The sequence below is a fragment of the Xiphophorus maculatus genome, chromosome 5 (assembly GCF_002775205.1).
Source record: "Xiphophorus maculatus strain JP 163 A chromosome 5, X_maculatus-5.0-male, whole genome shotgun sequence".
Taxonomy (NCBI): Eukaryota; Metazoa; Chordata; class Actinopteri; order Cyprinodontiformes; family Poeciliidae; genus Xiphophorus; species Xiphophorus maculatus.
In genome coordinates, this window is record NC_036447.1 from 3,293,472 (window position 1) to 3,312,095 (window position 18,624).

General features: G+C 39.2%; 1 protein-coding gene across 5 annotated transcripts in view; it reads right to left on the reverse strand.

Moving 5' to 3' along the window:
• Nucleotides 1-821: 821 nt before the first annotated feature.
• The window catches only part of fam13a (family with sequence similarity 13 member A), a 67,713-nt gene continuing 49,910 nt past the window's right edge, over nt 822-18,624 (reverse strand). For 2 of the 5 annotated variants that reach the window (XM_023333795.1, XM_023333796.1), the window contains 12 exons: nt 11,985-12,129; nt 9,635-9,700; nt 7,092-7,305; nt 6,855-6,996; nt 6,692-6,773; nt 5,611-5,816; nt 5,442-5,525; nt 4,801-4,896; nt 3,770-3,853; nt 3,182-3,369; nt 1,946-2,047; nt 822-1,852 (listed from right to left, as the gene is read on the reverse strand). In XM_023333795.1, the coding sequence (XP_023189563.1) occupies nt 1,729-1,852; nt 1,946-2,047; nt 3,182-3,369; nt 3,770-3,853; nt 4,801-4,896; nt 5,442-5,525; nt 5,611-5,816; nt 6,692-6,773; nt 6,855-6,996; nt 7,092-7,305; nt 9,635-9,700; nt 11,985-12,129 (1,533 nt within the window). In that variant the 3' untranslated portion in view covers nt 822-1,728. The remainder of the gene's footprint in view (nt 1,853-1,945; nt 2,048-3,181; nt 3,370-3,769; nt 3,854-4,800; nt 4,897-5,441; nt 5,526-5,610; nt 5,817-6,691; nt 6,774-6,854; nt 6,997-7,091; nt 7,306-9,634; nt 9,701-11,984; nt 12,130-18,624) is intronic. The other 3 variants (XM_023333798.1, XM_023333797.1, XM_023333799.1) reach the window with 3 other exon arrangements.

Genomic DNA, 18,624 nt, shown 5'->3' on the forward strand with positions numbered 1-18,624 from the left:
TTTTTTTCTATCTCCAAAGGCCCAAATACAAAGTTGTAGTACACTGCCGTATTGAGGCCATTGTGGATAGAAATAAGGAGCAAATTTCTGCTAAAATCTCAGAAATCTTTTAGAAAAACTTGGAAATGTAAAAAATTTTCAAAAGTTGAAATTTGACTTTTGAAATTCAAAAATTGCATTTTTTTCTAGAAAGTTTTACTTTTCCTTACTTTTTAGGAATTTGATATTTTTCTAGGAAATTAATCTGAGATCTTTTTTCTAGAAAAATGAGAAAACTTGGCATCTCCAAACGTTTTAAAAAGCTTATTCTGAGAACTTTTTGAGAAAAACTGGACAATTCTGAGTTTCAAAAAATTCCCGTAAGTTTAAATTTGATGATTTTTGAAATCCAGATATTTTCTTGGTCTTTGTCAATTTTCTGAGATTTAACTCAGAAAAAGTAAAAAATCTGAGACGACACTTTTGAGAAAAATTGACATTAATGTCATAAATTCTTTAGAGAAAACTCAGAAAGTTCGGAGTTTCAAAAGTTGAAACTCAGAAGTTGAACAACGCATACAGCAGTAAGACTCTTCTCTCCACCCCCTTGGTCCTAATACGCCGTCGTAACTCTGTTGGAAAACATTTTTTTCTTTCATTTTCCATAATTTTAAACACTATTTCAAATGATTACGAGTAATTTAAATCGAACCTTGTATAGCACTTTATAGAATGTAATTTCCAAAAATGTTTCTCTTCATCTGCCTCTTGATCTCTGAAACTTAAGCTCAACCTTATTTTATGCAAAACAACAAAAAACAAAGCACAAAGGCAACCCAATCTCCGTAAAAATATGATTTAATTCATATTATATACAAAATACAATTTTATGTACTAAAATGTACACACTCAGGATTTGTTAAGCCTGGCCAGTGTTTACACTAAGTGAAAACAAAATTCACACAGGTAATCATCCATTTTGGAGAAGGAAAGGAGAAAAGTACTCGCTCACAGAAACGTAAACAAACTTCGTGATCCGTATTTACAGAGAAACAAACGGGCGGCCATGTTCTGGCCCGGCCTGGTCTGCTTTGAACAGAAAACACCAAACAGTGACTTACAGATCAGCTTATGTGGCATAAAGTAAGAAGCATGAACACAAAATCCCACAAAACTCTTGAAGTGGTCACAAAAATGGGCAATTTTGATTGGATGAGATCGGTGCCTGTGAGGGTTGTAGTGAGCAAGTGCTTGATTATTAAACTTCTAAAGAAGCAAAACTAAAAGATTATTTCAGACAGAACATGGTGGCCAAAACTGAAATAACAGAAGCTATTCATTTTGATGAAAACTGATACAAACAGTAACATCTCCCTTAGAAAAATACGCATAAATACACATCTTCATCACAAAATCCTTCAAAAATAACAATTTCATGACTAATTTCTTCTAAATAATATTAGGATTTAACTTTAACAATTTCTACAGTTTAACATAGGAAATAAATTCTCTTAAAACTTTCAAATTGATAGAAATAAATTATCAGTGATTTAGGTTTATTTGTGCGTGTGCTGCTTCGTCTGAACAAAGTTCTTGCTTCAAAGTTGAGTTCTGATGAAGAAACGGGTGGCTTTGTGTTCCCAGAGCAGCAGTTTGTTCCCAGTTTAGTCCAACAGAGACAGAGATGTTTGAATCACAGGAAACTGAGCACCAGTCTCAATACAGTTTTTAAAAAAAATCCATATCAACTCAGATGAGCTTAGTCGAGTCTCTCTTGCTGATGAGAACTTCCAGCAGTCGCAGTTTGGCCTTCACGTGTTTGTATTCGTGATATTCGTCTGCAAGCGGGGAGCGGTCCTCCTTCTGGACAGTTCTGTGAAAAAACAAGACAGTAAAAATCAGCAAATGAATCTGGAGAGAAGCTCCAACATGAAGGAGTAGACGCTTAAACATGGCTCCTTCATACCTTCCATTTTGTCTGAAGAATTGGTCCTCAAACTCTTTCAGGTTCTTGCGGATCCTTTTCTTTTCCTCTCTTGTCTCTTGAAGTTGCTCCACAAGTTCCTGCCTGCGATCGAGAGGAAAAACAAAACATTTAAATTAAACATCTGACCTAATCCCACAAATAGTTTATTTTTTTGTTTTTCTTTATAGTAAACAGAAAGCAGAACAATAAAAGTTTGGATGTTTGGCTGAGGAGTAGGTATTAGCCTAAGTAGCAATTCATTTCTATTGCTGTTAGCCTATAGAAGTTAACTTCTATAGACTCTAGCTCCTTGTGTTATTACACACAGGTAATGGCTGATTAACAGGTAATGATGGCTTCCTGGTTTACAGGAAGCCATCATTACTAATGGCTTCAGTAATGAAGCCATTACTGAAGCCAGGTAATGGCTTCAGTAGCCATTACCTGTTAATCAGAATAGCTGCGAGCTAAAATAGCCATTAGCTTAAGTAGTTTTAGAATGACTAACTAATCTATTGATTAGCTGAGAGGCTAAGCTCAATAACTAATTCATGTTAGCATGAGTAATTTGAGATGTTAGCTTAACTAACCGTTTCTTTGTGTAGCTGTTAGCTTAAGCAGCCATTTGTTTAAGTATGTGTTGTCCTTAGTGATTGTAAATCCAAATAGCAATCAGCCTAATTAGTTTTGAAAAGCTTGAGTAACTATTACTCTGAATAGCAGTTAATTTATGTTACTGTTAGCTTGTTCAGATCTGAAGCTAAACACTATGACTAGCTGTTGTTAGCATCAGTAATTTGAGTAGATGCTAGCTTAACTAACTCTTGCCTTCAGTAGCTGTTTGCTTGTGTAGCTGTTAGCTTGCGTGCCATTAGCCTGAGCTACTGGCAGGTTGGGCAGCTGTTAGCCTAAGTAGCTATTTGTATGAGTAGCTATTAACTTTAGCAGCTGTTAGTCCAAATAGCTACCAGCATGATTAGCTAGCTGTGAGTTTTGAAAAGCTTGAGTAACTGTTACACTGAATAGCAATTAATTAGCTTGTTTAGCGCTGAGGCTAACTAACCCATGTTAGAATGACCAGTTGTAACATAAATACTGCTTAAAATACGTAGCCATTAACTGCAATAAATCTTAACCTTGCTTCAGTAACTGTTGTTTATTCAGTTTCAAAAAGTCTGATAAGCTCTGAACACCACAGAACACAAGAGGGCGTGTTTTTCTTCTTCATGTACTTACATGGTGGCAGAGTGCAGGTTGGACAGCCCCATGTCTGCCGTGGTTTTGGAGGGTGAAAGTTCGTCCACGGGAGAAATGAAACCGTCCACTTCCTCGTCCATGAAGCTGAAAACGCTGAGCTCAGGCTGAATGTTTTCTGTGAACTGAGTCTTTGTATCTCCGTCGTCCTCCGAGCCGTCCTCCTCCTCCTGAAAGAAAGTAAAGAACAGGACATGATTAATAAAAAAGAGCAGCAGAAGACGAGCAGCACAAAGGGTTAAAACCAAACCGGATTGGGGGGTTTAGTCACAGAGGGTCGTGCAGGGTTAGTACTTAAATCACTGCTTACACCCATTAGTGTTGACAAATGGAAGAGGAGAACATTGTTTAAGTTTCTCATCACCCAACATAAAGGAGCATCCACGCGACACGGTGTTTCAAACATCAACAGCTGCTGATTTAATTTAACAGCTGTACTGATGCTGAGGCAGGAAGCAGGCAGCTGCCCAATCAACAGGCACCAACTAGCTCCATCAGAGGGGGAAATGGTTGCAAATAAGAAGGATGAGGGGTCTGAGGGAAACAGCAACAACAGCAGCAGCTCTTCACCTTGATGTCGTCGAAGAAGAGAGCGGTTTCACCCTCGATTATGGGCTGAAGGAGGGGCCCTCTGCGCTTGCTGGAGGGGGAGCCCTGTGGTGACGGTCAAGAAGGGAGGAATTAACCACACCAGGATGCATCTACAGCACGGCCACACGGAGGAGGAGGCGCACCCCGGCGCCTGCATGTCTTTTTAAATTAAACGTCATGGTGTGGAATTAACACATGCATGTAAACAATGAGCATATGCAATAAAAGCTCTAATTTTATACGATGGAGTATTAAGGTCACTGTAGATAGAAACAAAAATGAAAAAGGAGTGGTAAATGTAAATGGTAAATGTCTGCCAAAAAAAATCAGACATTTTCTAGAAAAAAAACTTGGAAAAAAAATTTCTGAAATTTCAGAATTTCCAAAGTCAAAAATGTTTGAATTTTTCCCTCAAATTGCCAAGTTTTTTTTCCCCTCAAATTCTTGAAAAAAATCTTCTGGCAAATTTTGGACTTTTCATTTCCAAGTTTTTTTCTAGAAAACGTCTGAGATTCTTTAGTGGCAATTTACTCCTTCTCTTCTAGTACACCAGTGTAGTTTTGGTTATCCACTTTGTTGAAATAAATCTTATCAGTTTATACGTCAAAACATTTTATATTGACTGAAAACGTTAAACTTTTGAAACTCAGAAATTTTCTCTTTCTTTTTTCAAAAATTCCAGATTTTTTGGCAAATTTCAGACTTTTCAAACTCTGAAATTTAATTAATAAAATTTTTTTTTCAGGCTTTTTTGGCTGAAATTTACTCCTAATAATTTTGTCTGCTTTGTTTCGTTCAGAATAATCCAGCCCCTCGTTGCTGTGACGTTTCTGTGAAGGATCCCGTCTGTGATCCTTTGATCTGCTAAGTCTGGACTTAAAGTCTTGAGAGGGCAACAACAGGTCTGTGGCGTGACCGCCGCGTGTTCTTGCAGCAAGGCGCCGTCCGGGATTAAGCGCCTGCGGACGTGCCGAACGTGTGGCGCGAGGGAATTAGGATGCGGTACTTACGATGACGGGGATGGTGGAGGCTCTGCAGAGGATCTGCTTCACCAGGCGGTATCTGTCGTACAGCGGCTTCATGATTTGCCTCTCGCTCTTGGTCACCTGAAGCAAGAAAAGCATTTATTGTTCAGTAAATCGCAGCAGGAAGAGCACAAAAAACAACATGGAGGCTATTTGCACTATTATAGCTCAAAAAGTCTCAAAAAATATCATTTTAAAAAACTCAAATCAAGTCAATGATACTGTTCACCTTGAAAATTGAAGAAAACCTGACAGCTTTGAAATGATGATCACTTTGTGTTTAATCTAACATTTAGAGTAGATTTTAATTTAAAAGTGCCACTTTAGTTTTAATTGATTTCATTTACTCTTGAATTATGGTAGAGACTGTTTTCTCCTTTTGTTACTTTTTTGTCGCATATCTTTACATATTTCTCGTATTATTACGACTTTTTTCTCACTTTTAACTTTTTTCTTTTCCCTATCTCCCAGAAGGAGGAGACGAATGTAACTGAACTCTGACCTGTCTGCTGAATGCATCATTTTCTTCTCCACTGTATAACTTTTTCTGCTTTTCAATTGTTTATAACTCAAAAACCTGGTGAATCTGGTTGATATTTGCGGAGGCGAAGCTGCCGCAGACTCACCGGTCGGCCGTGGATGCTCTCATAATGCAGCAGCGCTTTCTGCAGGGCGACTTTCTCCACTCCGATCTGATCCCGTGTCATATCCTGCAGCAGGAGAACAGGAGGAACGTCAACGTTTGCTTTAATTTGGACCTCTGGATCTTTTTGTTCAGCAGGTTTTTGTTTTTACCTTGATGTCCTCGGGCCGGTTCACCTCCTGTCTCTTCTCTTGCAGCTTCTTCAGGACGGACTCCAGAGTGCTCTCCACCGGCGGCTTGGGCGCCTTCTCCTGCTGCGGCTTCTTGTCCAGCTGGGAGCCGAAGCTTTTGGGCAGCGTGTTGCTGCGCTGGCGGGTCACCGGCGGGAGGTCTTCCTCCGACTTCATCAGCTTCCGCTCTGCAGAAACACGTCGGGGTAAATCTGTGATTTACAGCAATGCACCGATCCACTTCTTTCACTTCCGATATAGAAAAACATCTGATACGACTTAAATGTTTTTGTTTTTTTTTAAACACGGACATAAATGTACTGAATTGTTTTTCCCTTTTAAATGAAATGCTTCCAGTTTGCTTATGATTTTTGGTCTCAATTGAAGAAAGTTAAAACAATATTTGGTCTATTCTCAGAAATAAAAACAGGAACTTGGTCAGCTTTAGTTTGAAAACTCTTCCTGTTTTTAGCCAAATTCTAATACAGCAATTAAAAGCAGATTTGGGAGCAACAAAGTTTCACTTTAGAGTAACTGAAGTTACTTTATTTACCGTGAAAGTAGAAGGAAACCTGAATACCTGAAAAGATTATCACTTCGTGCCATCTTGTTTGATAAACATATTTTACAATTTATTTTTACTTTGAATTCAGGTCAACTCCACAAGAAAATATAAGAGTCGGACAAATATTGTTTTACCTTTTACAAAGCTGAAGTCATAATGTTACAAGTAATATGAGAATAAAAACAAGAATAAAGTCGTAATATTAGAAGTAGCAATTTTATAATAACTCCAACACAAAATTAATTGATGACTTTAATATATTCTTCTTGAAAAATTTAGTCTTTATTTTGCTAATATTCTGATTATATTCATGTAATTTAATAAAGATTCTCGTTGCCTTGCCCCAATACTCCATTATACACTTTTGAAAATATTTTCTGTCGTTTGTAATTGTTTTTTTAGAAAAGAAAGGACGACAAAATGTGAAAATCGGATCTGGTATGAAAGAAAAGTCTGAGAAAATAGTGCTTGAGTTTCTTCTTTTTTTTTTTTTTTTACCTTTTAGCTCTTTCCGTAGTCTGGCCAGTTCGTTGAGCCATCTCAGCACTTCTGGGTTTGCAGCTTTATCACTGTGTGAAGGCTGGAATACAGAAAATAATGAGCTTTTCTAGTAATAATCAGAGTGAATCAGGGCTTATTTCATAACAGCTGCTGTAAATACCCTGTATTTCCTGTCGTCTTCAAACTTCTCCTCGAATCTCTGGATCTTCTTCTTGAGAACATGAATCCTCTTAGTGAGCTGGGCGGAGGTCAGCTCCTCTCTCTCGTCGTCGCAGGAGCCGAGGGATGAGCTCCGCCTGCGACTGAAGAGACAAAACAAAACGTTTAACTCAAACTTTTTCTCCTTTTTGCCCCACATGCAGACAGGAAGAAAAAAACGGAGAGAACGTGGGCGCACCTGATGAAGGAGTGAGCGTTTGGCGGCGAAGGCGGCACTTCGGTGTCGTCCAGGTACTGCTGGCTGTGACCGTAGGCGTAGAATCGGGGCGACACCATGGGGTCGCTGTCCTCCTCCAGCAGCTGGCGGATCAGGCGGCCGCCGGCGTGGGGGGACAGCCGGGCTTCCTCGCGGTCCATGCTCTCCCTTTGCAGCGGGCACGCCAGGATCGGCTCTGAGGAGAAACGACAACAGACTGTTGGGTCAAAACGTGCAGCGCGAAGACAACGAGCTGGAGGTCCAGTTAAAACACGCAGGATCCGATTTAATCTGCACACAGAGGGATCCACGGGTCAATAAAGGCTGAATTTATACCGTTTAATTTGTTTCAAAGTCATAGTGGTGATTTTAAAAAGGTAGAAAATGAATAATTTGGTACTTTCTATACAAATGCAAAAACAAGAACTTTTAATTCTCTATGCAACTTTACATAAAAAATTAAAAAATGACACCTAATATGTTAATTTGACTTTTAAAACCAACTATTTCAATCACAAAATGGTGAAAAACGGTCAGCCTCCCCTTGGTGACCAGCTATGCTAAACACACATCATGCATTTTTTATGAATTATTAAATTGTTTACATGACTTTAGGAGAGGAAAACACCAAATTTCACAGAGTTGCATTTGTTGCTGCAAAGCAATTTTCCTCTAAAATAAGAGAATTAGTTAGACTTTTCAAAATAATAGTAGTATTTTGAACTAAACTCCAAATTTAAATGTAAAAAAAAAAAAAAAGCTAATTTGAAGCAAAATTTGGATCTTTTCTGAGGGAGTAAAATTCCTCCGACCACAGCAGTAAAGAAAATTTTCCTCTGGGGTTTGAAGTTGTTGTGAAAGTGTGGGTAAACCACACCCACCCTGACTCTGCGCAGTCCCCCCGGCTGCTGCCGCCGCTCTGGTAATAATTATGTCTGCAGAGGAACACCCCTGACGATGCCCGAGCTATTAATAAGACAGCAGATCTCTGCGGGATAATGTCAGGCCGCGATCCCCGCTGGGAGCCTTTGTGATGAGCTTGTGTTTATCCAGTTTCCACAGACAAAAACTTGCATCTGTTCAGGCGTGTGTGCATGAGAAAAAGACAAGACACACAAGCTGGGGAAAATATCAGGCTGTTTGGGAAATGTTAGTGCTGAAGCTGCAGAGACTCGGCGGATACCGTGGAAACGTACCGAACAAACCGAGCGACGCGGGGAACGAAAACAAGCCGACGGTGCGCGGCCGGTTTGCATGTTTTTCTACGCTGGGGGAACATTTGGGCCAAACTGGAGGAGAGTTAGCTCAGATTCCAGCTCCAGAACCCTGCAGGTTTTTGTCCTTTATGGAGCCCCGTAGGGGATTTACGGGGATTTTGTCTTTGGCTTTAGCTTGCCAAGGTTTGGCATTCCCACGCACTGAGTTTGGCGTTCCACTGCAATTTCAGTAGGCAGTTCATGCTCCATCTTTAGCATTAAAAGTGTTTCTGCTACAATACAAAGTTAATTTTATGGCGTTTCCATGAAATTTTGTTTGTGAAAAAGTATCACAAACTTATGTGCCAAACAGGTCAAACATGATTTTTCATTCCTTTTCTAAAATACAAACATGACAGAAACTTTATGTAAGGAGGAAAGAAAAACTATAAGGACTACTTTTGAGTAATTAATGGTTAATAAACGGCCGTTTCCATGTGCAGGCACAAACACATGAACATGCAGTTAAAAGAGCAATTTTCAACCAGTTCTCTGCATCAAATAGTTTGAGTAATTTACATTTTGGTTTCTACTGCTTCTAAAAGAAACCCAAACGCTTAAAAAACCCATCCAGCTGTTGTTTGGTAAAAAGTTAATATTTTTAGGAATCTGGAAAACGGGTCGTTTCAAAAACCTTATGGATGCCAAATCACAAGATGTTATATTAATGAAAGTAAAAATATTCAAGGACAGAATAATCACAAAAATTCTGAAAGTATTTTCTCACAAATTTTCAACTTTTTTGAGATTAATCTCAGAAATCTTCTAGAAAAAAATAAATAAAATTCTGAGCTCCAAAAGTCAAAAATGCTAAACTTTTTGAAATTTCTGAGATAAATCTCAAATTTTGTGGGGTTTTTTTTTTGGCAGAAAAGTACTCCTTTTTAAAATTTTTATCTCCACAGCGGCCCTATGGCGGCTCGGGTCGCTCAGCTCATCCAGCGGCGACCCTGCGGCGCGTCAGAGGGTTTTTAAACTCCACCACATCCATGTTTTTCTTTCCAGGCTCCGGTCAGCCCGCCGCTAAGGCTCCATGGCATTTTAAATTAATCCTTTAAATCAACTGAACACTGATGGCTGTGGATTAAATAGATTAATGAAACAAAACACCGGCCTGTGCGCCTCTGCGCCCAGATACTCGGCGGTTATGTTCCGGAGCGCTCAAGCATGTCGCCATGCAGAAGGAAAAGGTCAAGACAGACAGCTGCTTCATTCTCTCCTTTTTAATTACTTTGACATATTAGCCGCTCCGATGCGGACAGGACTTACCGTCGCAACGAGCAGCGTGGAAAACGCTTTTGAAATCGAGGAAACAGGAGTTAGGAAAGGGGGAATCTACAGGAACAGAGACAGAAAGCAGAAGGTGAAGGAGTGAAAGTGAACGCAACTGCGTCACTTCCTGCCAGCAGAGAATATCAGGTCACAGCGGACCGCAGCGGGCGGGGGCAAAGGTCACAGATCCACGTCCACAGGCCCGTTTCTGCAGAATGGCTTTATTATCTGAATATACGCAACATAAATCCTCTTTAGGGCGTCAGTGCTGGAGAATAACTGGAGTCAATCAGTGTGTCTGTGGAAACGGAATATTCTGTGTTCAGCACAAAATGTACCAACAGAACCGAGCCGGACCTGAAAAATACATGGACCGGTTCCTCCATGGGTACTGACTGGATGGATGGATGGATGGATGGATGGATGGATGGATGGATGGATGGAAAACAGCAAGACAGGAGGGAAGCAATAAAGTATAATGAACACAGGGCAGGAAAAGGAGGGAAAGAAAGACCAGGTAAAGAGGAAAAGGATGAAGGAAGGACGTAAAGTAGGATGGAAGAAAAAAGATGAGAAACTGAATGAAGGAAAGACAAAAAAAGCTTGGAAGACACAGAAGGAAGGATACAAAAAAGAAAGGAAAGAGGATAACTAAAAGGGAAGGAAGGAAAGACAAATGAAGGATGAAGGACAAAAGGAAAGATGGTTGGAGGCAAGGAAGAAGATAATTTTTCTACACTTTCTTCTTCCATTCTGATTTCCAGGCTGTTAAACTCCACAGCATGAAAATCTGTTCTTTAAGTGATGCGCCCTGCCCCCACATGTTGCTGCCCACCGCTCAGATGAGTGTTTCTCTCACTTACAGCAAAGACAAATTTAGCTTTCTGCAAATATTCTGACCTCACCTGAATCTTTTGGGACGATATAACGGTGAATAAAAATGGCGGTCATCTTATACTAACATCACAACTGAATGTTTTCCTATCATGTTCTGCAGCTCTGGAGAGAAACCACATCCGTCCTCCATGTGTGCAGGGAAGGAGGAGGGCTGGCTGCATGGCAACAACAACCTCTCTCTCTCTTCCTCTCCTTCTCAGAGCGCCAGTATTTTTCCAAATGCAATCTTTGACCACTAGGGGGCTCCACGGGCATGAGGCACGCATGCTGCAGCTGACACGTTTTATTCTGCTGCACAGTTTTCATCACATCAAACAGGAAACTGCGCCGGTTTGGAGCAAAACCGGAACAAAAGGACGGTTTCAGGACAGCGTGTTCTCTGATATGTACTCTGCATGTTTGTTTACTTTCCTCATTCATCTGTGCAAATGCGTGGCACTATGATCAAAAAACAAAACTGGAAAGTTTGGGTGTGTTGCAGGTTCCTCCTATCTTAATCAGTAGCACAAGACAAAGTGTGAGTTGTTTCCTTTTTTTTGCACAGAGGAGAACAGAGAAACAAGAAATTCAAGATCACTCGGAGGAAATAATGAGGAGGTGTGTGAGTGACGCAACGCTTTACCGGGCCTGTCACAATAGGCAATAACTCATTTCATCGTAAATTAAAACAAAATCGATCATTTCCGTTTGCATTATTTATCGTTTTAATATTTTTCTCTTTCTTTCTACCAAAAACTGGATAATGAAAGTAGGCCTTTTTAGAGACTTAAAAAAACAACAAAACATTTATTTGTTGTTTTTGTTGATTTATTTTGGATACTTAAAATATCTCCCGGTTCCAGAGTTAAATAGTCATTAGAATTTCAACTTTATTCATCTTTGAGAATGCATCTTGTTATTACATGCTGTTACTACTAAACTACTAGAAAATTGTCTCAAAACAACAATATTATCATTTATATTGCAATAATTATCCTCCAGCAAAAATATTATCGTGAAATGACTACGGGTCACTGCTCCTCTCTGATGCCTTAACTTATATTATTTACCAACACATGAGTAAAAAATAAAATAATCGACTATTCTTCTAAATGCAACCCAATTCTGACTATTTCAATAAGGTCACCACTATCAATCGATTCTGGTTGGAAATTACAGCTGCAGGCGGTTTGCATCACAACTAGCTAAAAACCCCAGAAACAAACAAACAAGAAATGCAATATTAAAGTGTTTAAACCAAATTCAGCTGCAAAATCCTGCAGGAAAGGAGACTGGTCCGACGCGAACAAGGTGACTGGAGACTTTAAGAGGATTTTTCTTATGATTAATTCAGCAGTGGAGGCGCAGTTGCAGCAGAATGTCTGTGCAAATCCAAATGGACGTCATTACTTAAAGCGTGTTTACATTCGGAAGCAGCGTGTGAGTGAAGAATGAAGCGTGCAGCGCTCACCTCCCCAGCTGCTGTCCTCGGTCAGAGCTGTCAGGTCCAGCCGCGGAACGTCCTCTCGGTCCGGTTCCGAGGCGCGCATCTCCCCGCCTCCGATCCTCCCCGCGTCACAGGCGGCGGGCGACTCCTGGATCTTCATCCTTAACGTCTGAACAACCATGAGAGTAAAAGCAAAGCGTCGTCAATCCAACAACAACAACAACTTGCAGCCTGGCGGAGGGGGGGGGACTCTTTAAGTTGAGCCTAGACTCGGTGAGGCCCCGCCCTTCACAGAGGGGCTGGTCCTCGAATCTGATTGGCTGCTGGGGGAAACATGAAAACGTACGCCCGCTGGAGCGTCTCTAGCTCTGATTGGACAGCACTGACTTAGCCCCGCCTTTTTTTCGACCCGTTATCCCCTCCTTCGCCGTAATAGTTTTCCTTTGCTCCCATAGGCATGGCAAGCCGAGATGAAATATAACACACGTCAACATAGAAAGCTCATGTTAGATTAAATGTACCTTTTGAAAATAACATTTCAGGAGGTATTAGACACACTTTATTTTATTTTATTATTCTAATGTTGTATTCTACTCAAATTGGCTGTAAGCTGAAAATCATCATAGGCAGAAATTAAGGCTTGAAAACAGTTTTTAAAGTGAAAAGCCATTATAAAACAGTAGTTTATCTATCTATCTATCTATCTATCTATCTATCTATCTATCTATCTATCTATCTATCTATCTATCTATCTATCTATCTATCTATCTATTTATTGTTGAGAATAAATAATTCTGTTTTTCTTCTTCACACTATCTAATGCTTTTTATTTATTTAATGATTTACTGAAATAAATGAACGTTTCAAAATTATTCTAATTTATTGAATGGGTTCTGGAAGTTTCTAATAGACAACGAGGGATGCAGTTTTTGTTTACATCTGAAAAGGGCGCGCTTTAATAGTATGACACAACAGTTTGCCATACCGGTAGACGTCGTGGGCTTGTTTGTTTCTGCAGGGAGGGGCGGAGGGACGCTGGGGAGAAAGATGGAGGAGGGGCGAGAGAAGAGGACACGAAAAGGCACAGAGAATGTGATCTGTTCCACGTAGGCTGACTGGATGATTTCTGCTTTCCCTCCATAACGCAGCTACCGTGGAAACGCTCTCCTCAAAGCATGAAAACCTCCTCCCTGCATCTGCACGCCTCTCTTATTTTTTTCCACGTTTGCTGCAGAATGCTTTTGAATCTGGAATATTATTTTAGATTGTCTTCAAATCTCAATTTGCTTATTAAAAACAGTAATAATGTGGCGAGGAAACCATATAGTTTTAGTATAAAATCCCTTGTGGTTACAGAAAAGCAGGTCAAAACAAACCAAACCGATTGGTTTACAGGACATGTTTTGGTAATGTTACCCAAATGTTCTGACCCATAATGGCAGCGCAGAATGATTAGCATCAGTAGTTGCTGCGGTATGGGGCACAGGGCCAGAACCAGGCACTTATCACGTCTCCTCAGCTGTTGCATGGGAAATAACTGTGATGTGAATCATACAGCATACAAAGTGGAACTGCAGGCCTTGTGTGAACGTGCAGACTGGGGCAGATTAACTGTACACATTTCCCCCACGTGGTGTTACGGTCAGGATCCCCTCCTTCCTCCTGTACAAGCACAAACTGAACTCGCTCTGTCAACAATCAGTATCGCCTCATCAAAAGACACACTCAGGTAATTTGAATAAACACTGTTCATCTTGTTCCAGCTCACCTGGTGGGAAAAACAGCACTGTGGCTTTTGTACAGGTGGTTATGTTAACAACTATTAAACCCCAAATTACACCAAATTACGCCAAAATCCCTGAGTCAAAAGTCCTGAGGGGCCAAAATTAGCTTTTTCTCCCCAGTTTAAAGCACAAAAATAATATTACTGTGAATTCCTCATCTTCTCCCTGGTAAGATGCATTAAATATACAATTCGTATTTTAGCTACATGAAAACTTTCATAAAAAATGTTATTTCTAATATTTTGTCACTTTCAGAGCCGTTAAATCTTGGACGTTTTGCTTCGATGAAACCTGTTTTGTTAAAACACAATCTAACACCACTTCTCACTTAAATCAAAGAACATCTGGTAAAGTTTTTCTTTTCCTCTGCCTGATCAAATTGGACCATAACAACCATCAGCCTGGTTAACTATTAGAGATGTTCCTTAGACAACAGCAGGTTTTTTTCCATTTTAATGTTAAAAAGAGACTACAGCAGTCAGTTGAGTAAATTTGTATTATCTGTTAGCATCTTTTGATGCAATTAAATAGATCCCATCACTTTTTGATTGAGTCTAAGATGCATGTCCGGTCAAAAAGGAAACCTTATCAAAACCATTCACACATTCCTTAAACCTGATCATGTTTCACCTGTTGATTAACGGAGCAGTGATCTGTTTAACGACTATTCATCTATAATTTAATCACTTAGCTGTTGGGTTGGTTGGACTTTACATGTTCAGGTCATACTGTTGTTTTAAAAATGATCATTTCTTCAGTTTTTAAAGCATCCAACTTCTATGCACCACAAATCTGGAACAAACCTCCAGAAAACAGATGAAACTCTGAGTTCCTTTAAATCTAGATTAAAAACTCTGCTGTTTAGAGTTGCCTTTGAAACCTAATCAGGAAACATTAATCAATAATCTGATGTGCAAAATGCAATGTTGTTGGCTGTGTGTTCTATGACTTTGTATTTTTGTGTTTTTATGATGTAAAGCACTTTGAAATGCTTTGTTGCTGAAAGCCATACAAATAAAATTTGATTGATTGATTCTGTTTACAATATGTTGTTACTTTTTTGTTTTATCTTTTAATGTCAGATGTTCTTTAAAGAGTTTCTTCCCAGCAGACACCTGACATTAGTCATTTCTTTATTTTATTTGTTTATGTCCAAACAGGATGTAGTATGAAGTGAGATTAATGTTTAAAAGTTAATCTGCGAGTTTCTTGGGTTTTAGCAAAGATGGATAATTATTCCTTCATATGCTGAATCTACAACTTGCTGAGTTGCGGTTTGTCTGTTGAGTTTCAAAGTCCATAAAAGGTTTCCTTATTCTTCTTCTTATTTCACAGATATGAAAGTAAGAATGAAATTCAATTAAATTCAGTTTATGTAAATTAAGCAGGGAGCATAAACAAAATTTTCAATGAAGCCTCTGAGTTCACATTGATAAATTCAAACAGGGAGTTTGTATCTTGAAAATTATCCTTTAGAAACATGTTTCTCCATTGAAAACAATGGAAAATAAAATAATTCATCTATTCCAGGTTTCCAAGGAGAAATAACTATACAATATTTTAAAATATCATAATTAATATTATAAGTGTAATAATCAATGTGTTACATTATTTTTAGATGCATAGAAAAAAAGTATAATTTTTTGTTTCAAATGTAAGATATTAGATCATAATCTACATTTTTATATTTAATATTTGTGTAAATGTCTTGATGAAGTAAAAAACCGGTTTTTACTTTAGTGTTTGAAAGTTTCAGTCTCAAACTAAACGGCAGAAACAACAGTCAACATTTTGCAAAAGCAACCTGTTTTTTAAAATAATATTTGCAATAGTTGCACTCTTTATAAAAGAAGTAATTGTTTTTTCTCATTTTGCTGTTATTTTACTGCTTACATGCTTCCTGAATGTTGCTTCTCTCATTTCTCCTCTTTCAGACACTTTGTGTTTTTTTTCTCTCATCACTAACGTTGCATTTTATTCATTGCCTCCATCTTCTTCACACTTATTGGGTTTTCTATTGGACGAATTCAACGGTTAGATGCATTTTAAATCAGATTATCGCATAATGTCCTTACACACAAGCATTAACGCCTTTTATGGCCAGAAAATCTCACCAGTGAGCCGTTTTTCTGTCCTTACAGAAACAAATGACTCATTAAGCAGATAAAAGCTGTGGACTGACGGCTCACTTTTACTTGATTACGTTATCCTGTAAATCCCGTAGACTGACGAATCATTCCACTGATAATAAATAGTAGAAGAAGAGCTGCTGTGAGGGATCAGCGACGTAAACACAAACCGGCCCGATGTGCGCTCTGGAGAGAGCCGCCGTGGATTAACTCCAGCGCAGATGTTACACCTCACATCATCCTGATATAATTTAGATACACACACACACACTTACACCCGGACACGCCTACACACACCCACCAAACTCCACCATGTGTTCGCCCTCCAGAGCCAGCGTTACATCATCAGCAGAGATAAAGCTGATGAAGAAAATACAGCTTAAACTGACAGAAGAGAGAGAGAGAGAAAGAGAGTTTGTGCATGTGTGTGTGTGTGTGTGTGTGTGTGTGTATGTTGAGGGGACGTATTAGTAAATGATTAAGCTGCAAGTTTACATGTGCAGACTCTACAAACAGAAACGTGGTGAAATTTAACAGGAATTTTGCTGACGTGGCAAAAATAAGAAGCGCTCATTCTTGTCTTGGTATCTTTGAGGGGACCAGCCGTTGACCTGATGCACCCAAACCGCCACATGACTGCGCCTGCAGACGCTTATCTCATATTCTCACATTTTCATCTTTCATTTTCCTACAGAAACATAGCACACATGCAATGCCTCTCAGAAGTATCCTTGCACCTTAAACTTTTCCACATTTTGTCATGTTACAACCACAAATTTGATTGTATTTCACTGGGGGTTAATGTGCATACTTGTAGTGGAAGGAAAACATGGATTTTAAATTGCTTACCAATGAAAAACCTGAAAATTGTGGTTTGCATTTGCATGGAAGTTTTTAAGCGTCCCGTTTTCATTTTGCAACAAGACATGCAGGCACAGGAAACAACAAGGAAGAAAATGTCTGGGTTAGATGAGACCAACGTTTAAAGCAGAACTGAAATCAAATCTTGAAATATTGATACTGGGTGAATATTATTTAGTGAAACTCTTCCACAAAACATTCCAGGGACTCGTTACTCTGAGACTAAGACTTAAATAACTTGTTTTTAGCTTTTTGATCATTAAATTCATGACGTTCATTGTGCCTCGCCCAGCCACTGAAATAATGCTGAATAATCAATAACATTGCCATCTGGTTGCTTATTATTGGAAATGAAAGAAGAGGCTTGTTTTTGTACACTGAAAAAAGAAAACAGGTGATCAAACTTAAAAAACTGAGTTCATTTATTACAAATAATCAAATTGAGTTCAGGTAACAGGTTCTCCTAGCAGGAGAGTGATTGACAGCGGTAAGACCCTCCTCCTGGCTCTGATTGGTTGTTTCTGACTGGTGTATTTCTGCAGTGAGGACTGGGAACACCGGGAGAAGGCAAACGAGCTAGATTTTTTTCACATATTATCCGTTTTATACTGTCACAATATAAAGATAATTTTAACAAATATGTAAAAAATGATTTTTAAAAAATAAAAATTACATAATGTAACTTTAATAGGGATAGGAAGACTAGTTAGGGCTGATGAAATAAAACTAAATAAAGTTATGCAAAGCTTTTGAAGACATATTGCATAAAATCCTTATATATCACACTGAAATTTTGGGTATAACTTGACAAAATATAAAATTGTAGAAGACTTTCAAGTGCATTCACACTAGATTAGTCAAAAACCAGAAATTGTTACCAGAAACCTAAAAAGGCTCCCTAAAATCTGACGATAAACGGTTTATCAGTATGACTTGGCAGATTTACTTTTTACAGTTTAATACAAAGAGAATCGGAGATAGCCGCACCAGGTTAGAAAAAAATGAGAATTAATCTGTAAAGAAATCTGCAAAATAAAAAAAAGCATGAATGAATTTGCCAGTCAGTGTACGTTGCTGAAATAATATCCTCATGACTTTTTGTTTTGACGCGCACGTGAGCAGCGCTGCTATCACTTCCCACTATCGGTTTTCTGGCATTGCAAGTACAACATGTTTGCTGTTGTTCAGGATCCGTTTACTGACATCGATGTAGTGAAACAAAAGCTACACAACAGCTGTTTGTGTGTTTAAAGATTAAGAACTGTTTGTGCAAACGGTGGAAAAAAGGAAGCTTAGGCATCCAAATAACGTCAGTCCACACAATAATTTAAGGCTTCATGCAGATCAAATCCATAATTTTTACATAATCCTACAAACAGTTTAATCTTACTGGTGTTGTAGGATGTTACTCTGTATATTTTATTGTTAATTAAAATTTGATAGTGTTTTCGTGACCAGCTAGAAATAATGATGCAAGTAATGAATTAGTTTACTTATGATTTCTACGAGGTCATACAAAATACTTTGAATTAAAGAAAATATACAACTGCAGCATCAGTAAGCAGAAAAAGCCACCCTGATGGGAGTAGATAAATGTCACGGCTTGTGTTGAAAATGGGTCGTTTATGAGGAGCTGGGAGAGAGGAGGCCCGGCCCTCTGTCAGAGATCCAGATGGCGGCTCGGAGGCAGCGTGTGGGCGTGGTGGTCGAGCTGCTGCCTGACCTGCCGCTAAGATCCATCTGCCTGGAAAAACGACTCACTGAACGAGCCGAGCAGCGCTTGGCTCCATTCAATGGTGTCAGTCTGGATTAAAACTGGACACAGGCAGATGGAGAAGGTGGCCGCTTAGCTCCTCAGACCCACACGCCTTTGGCAACAACAAACAGCCA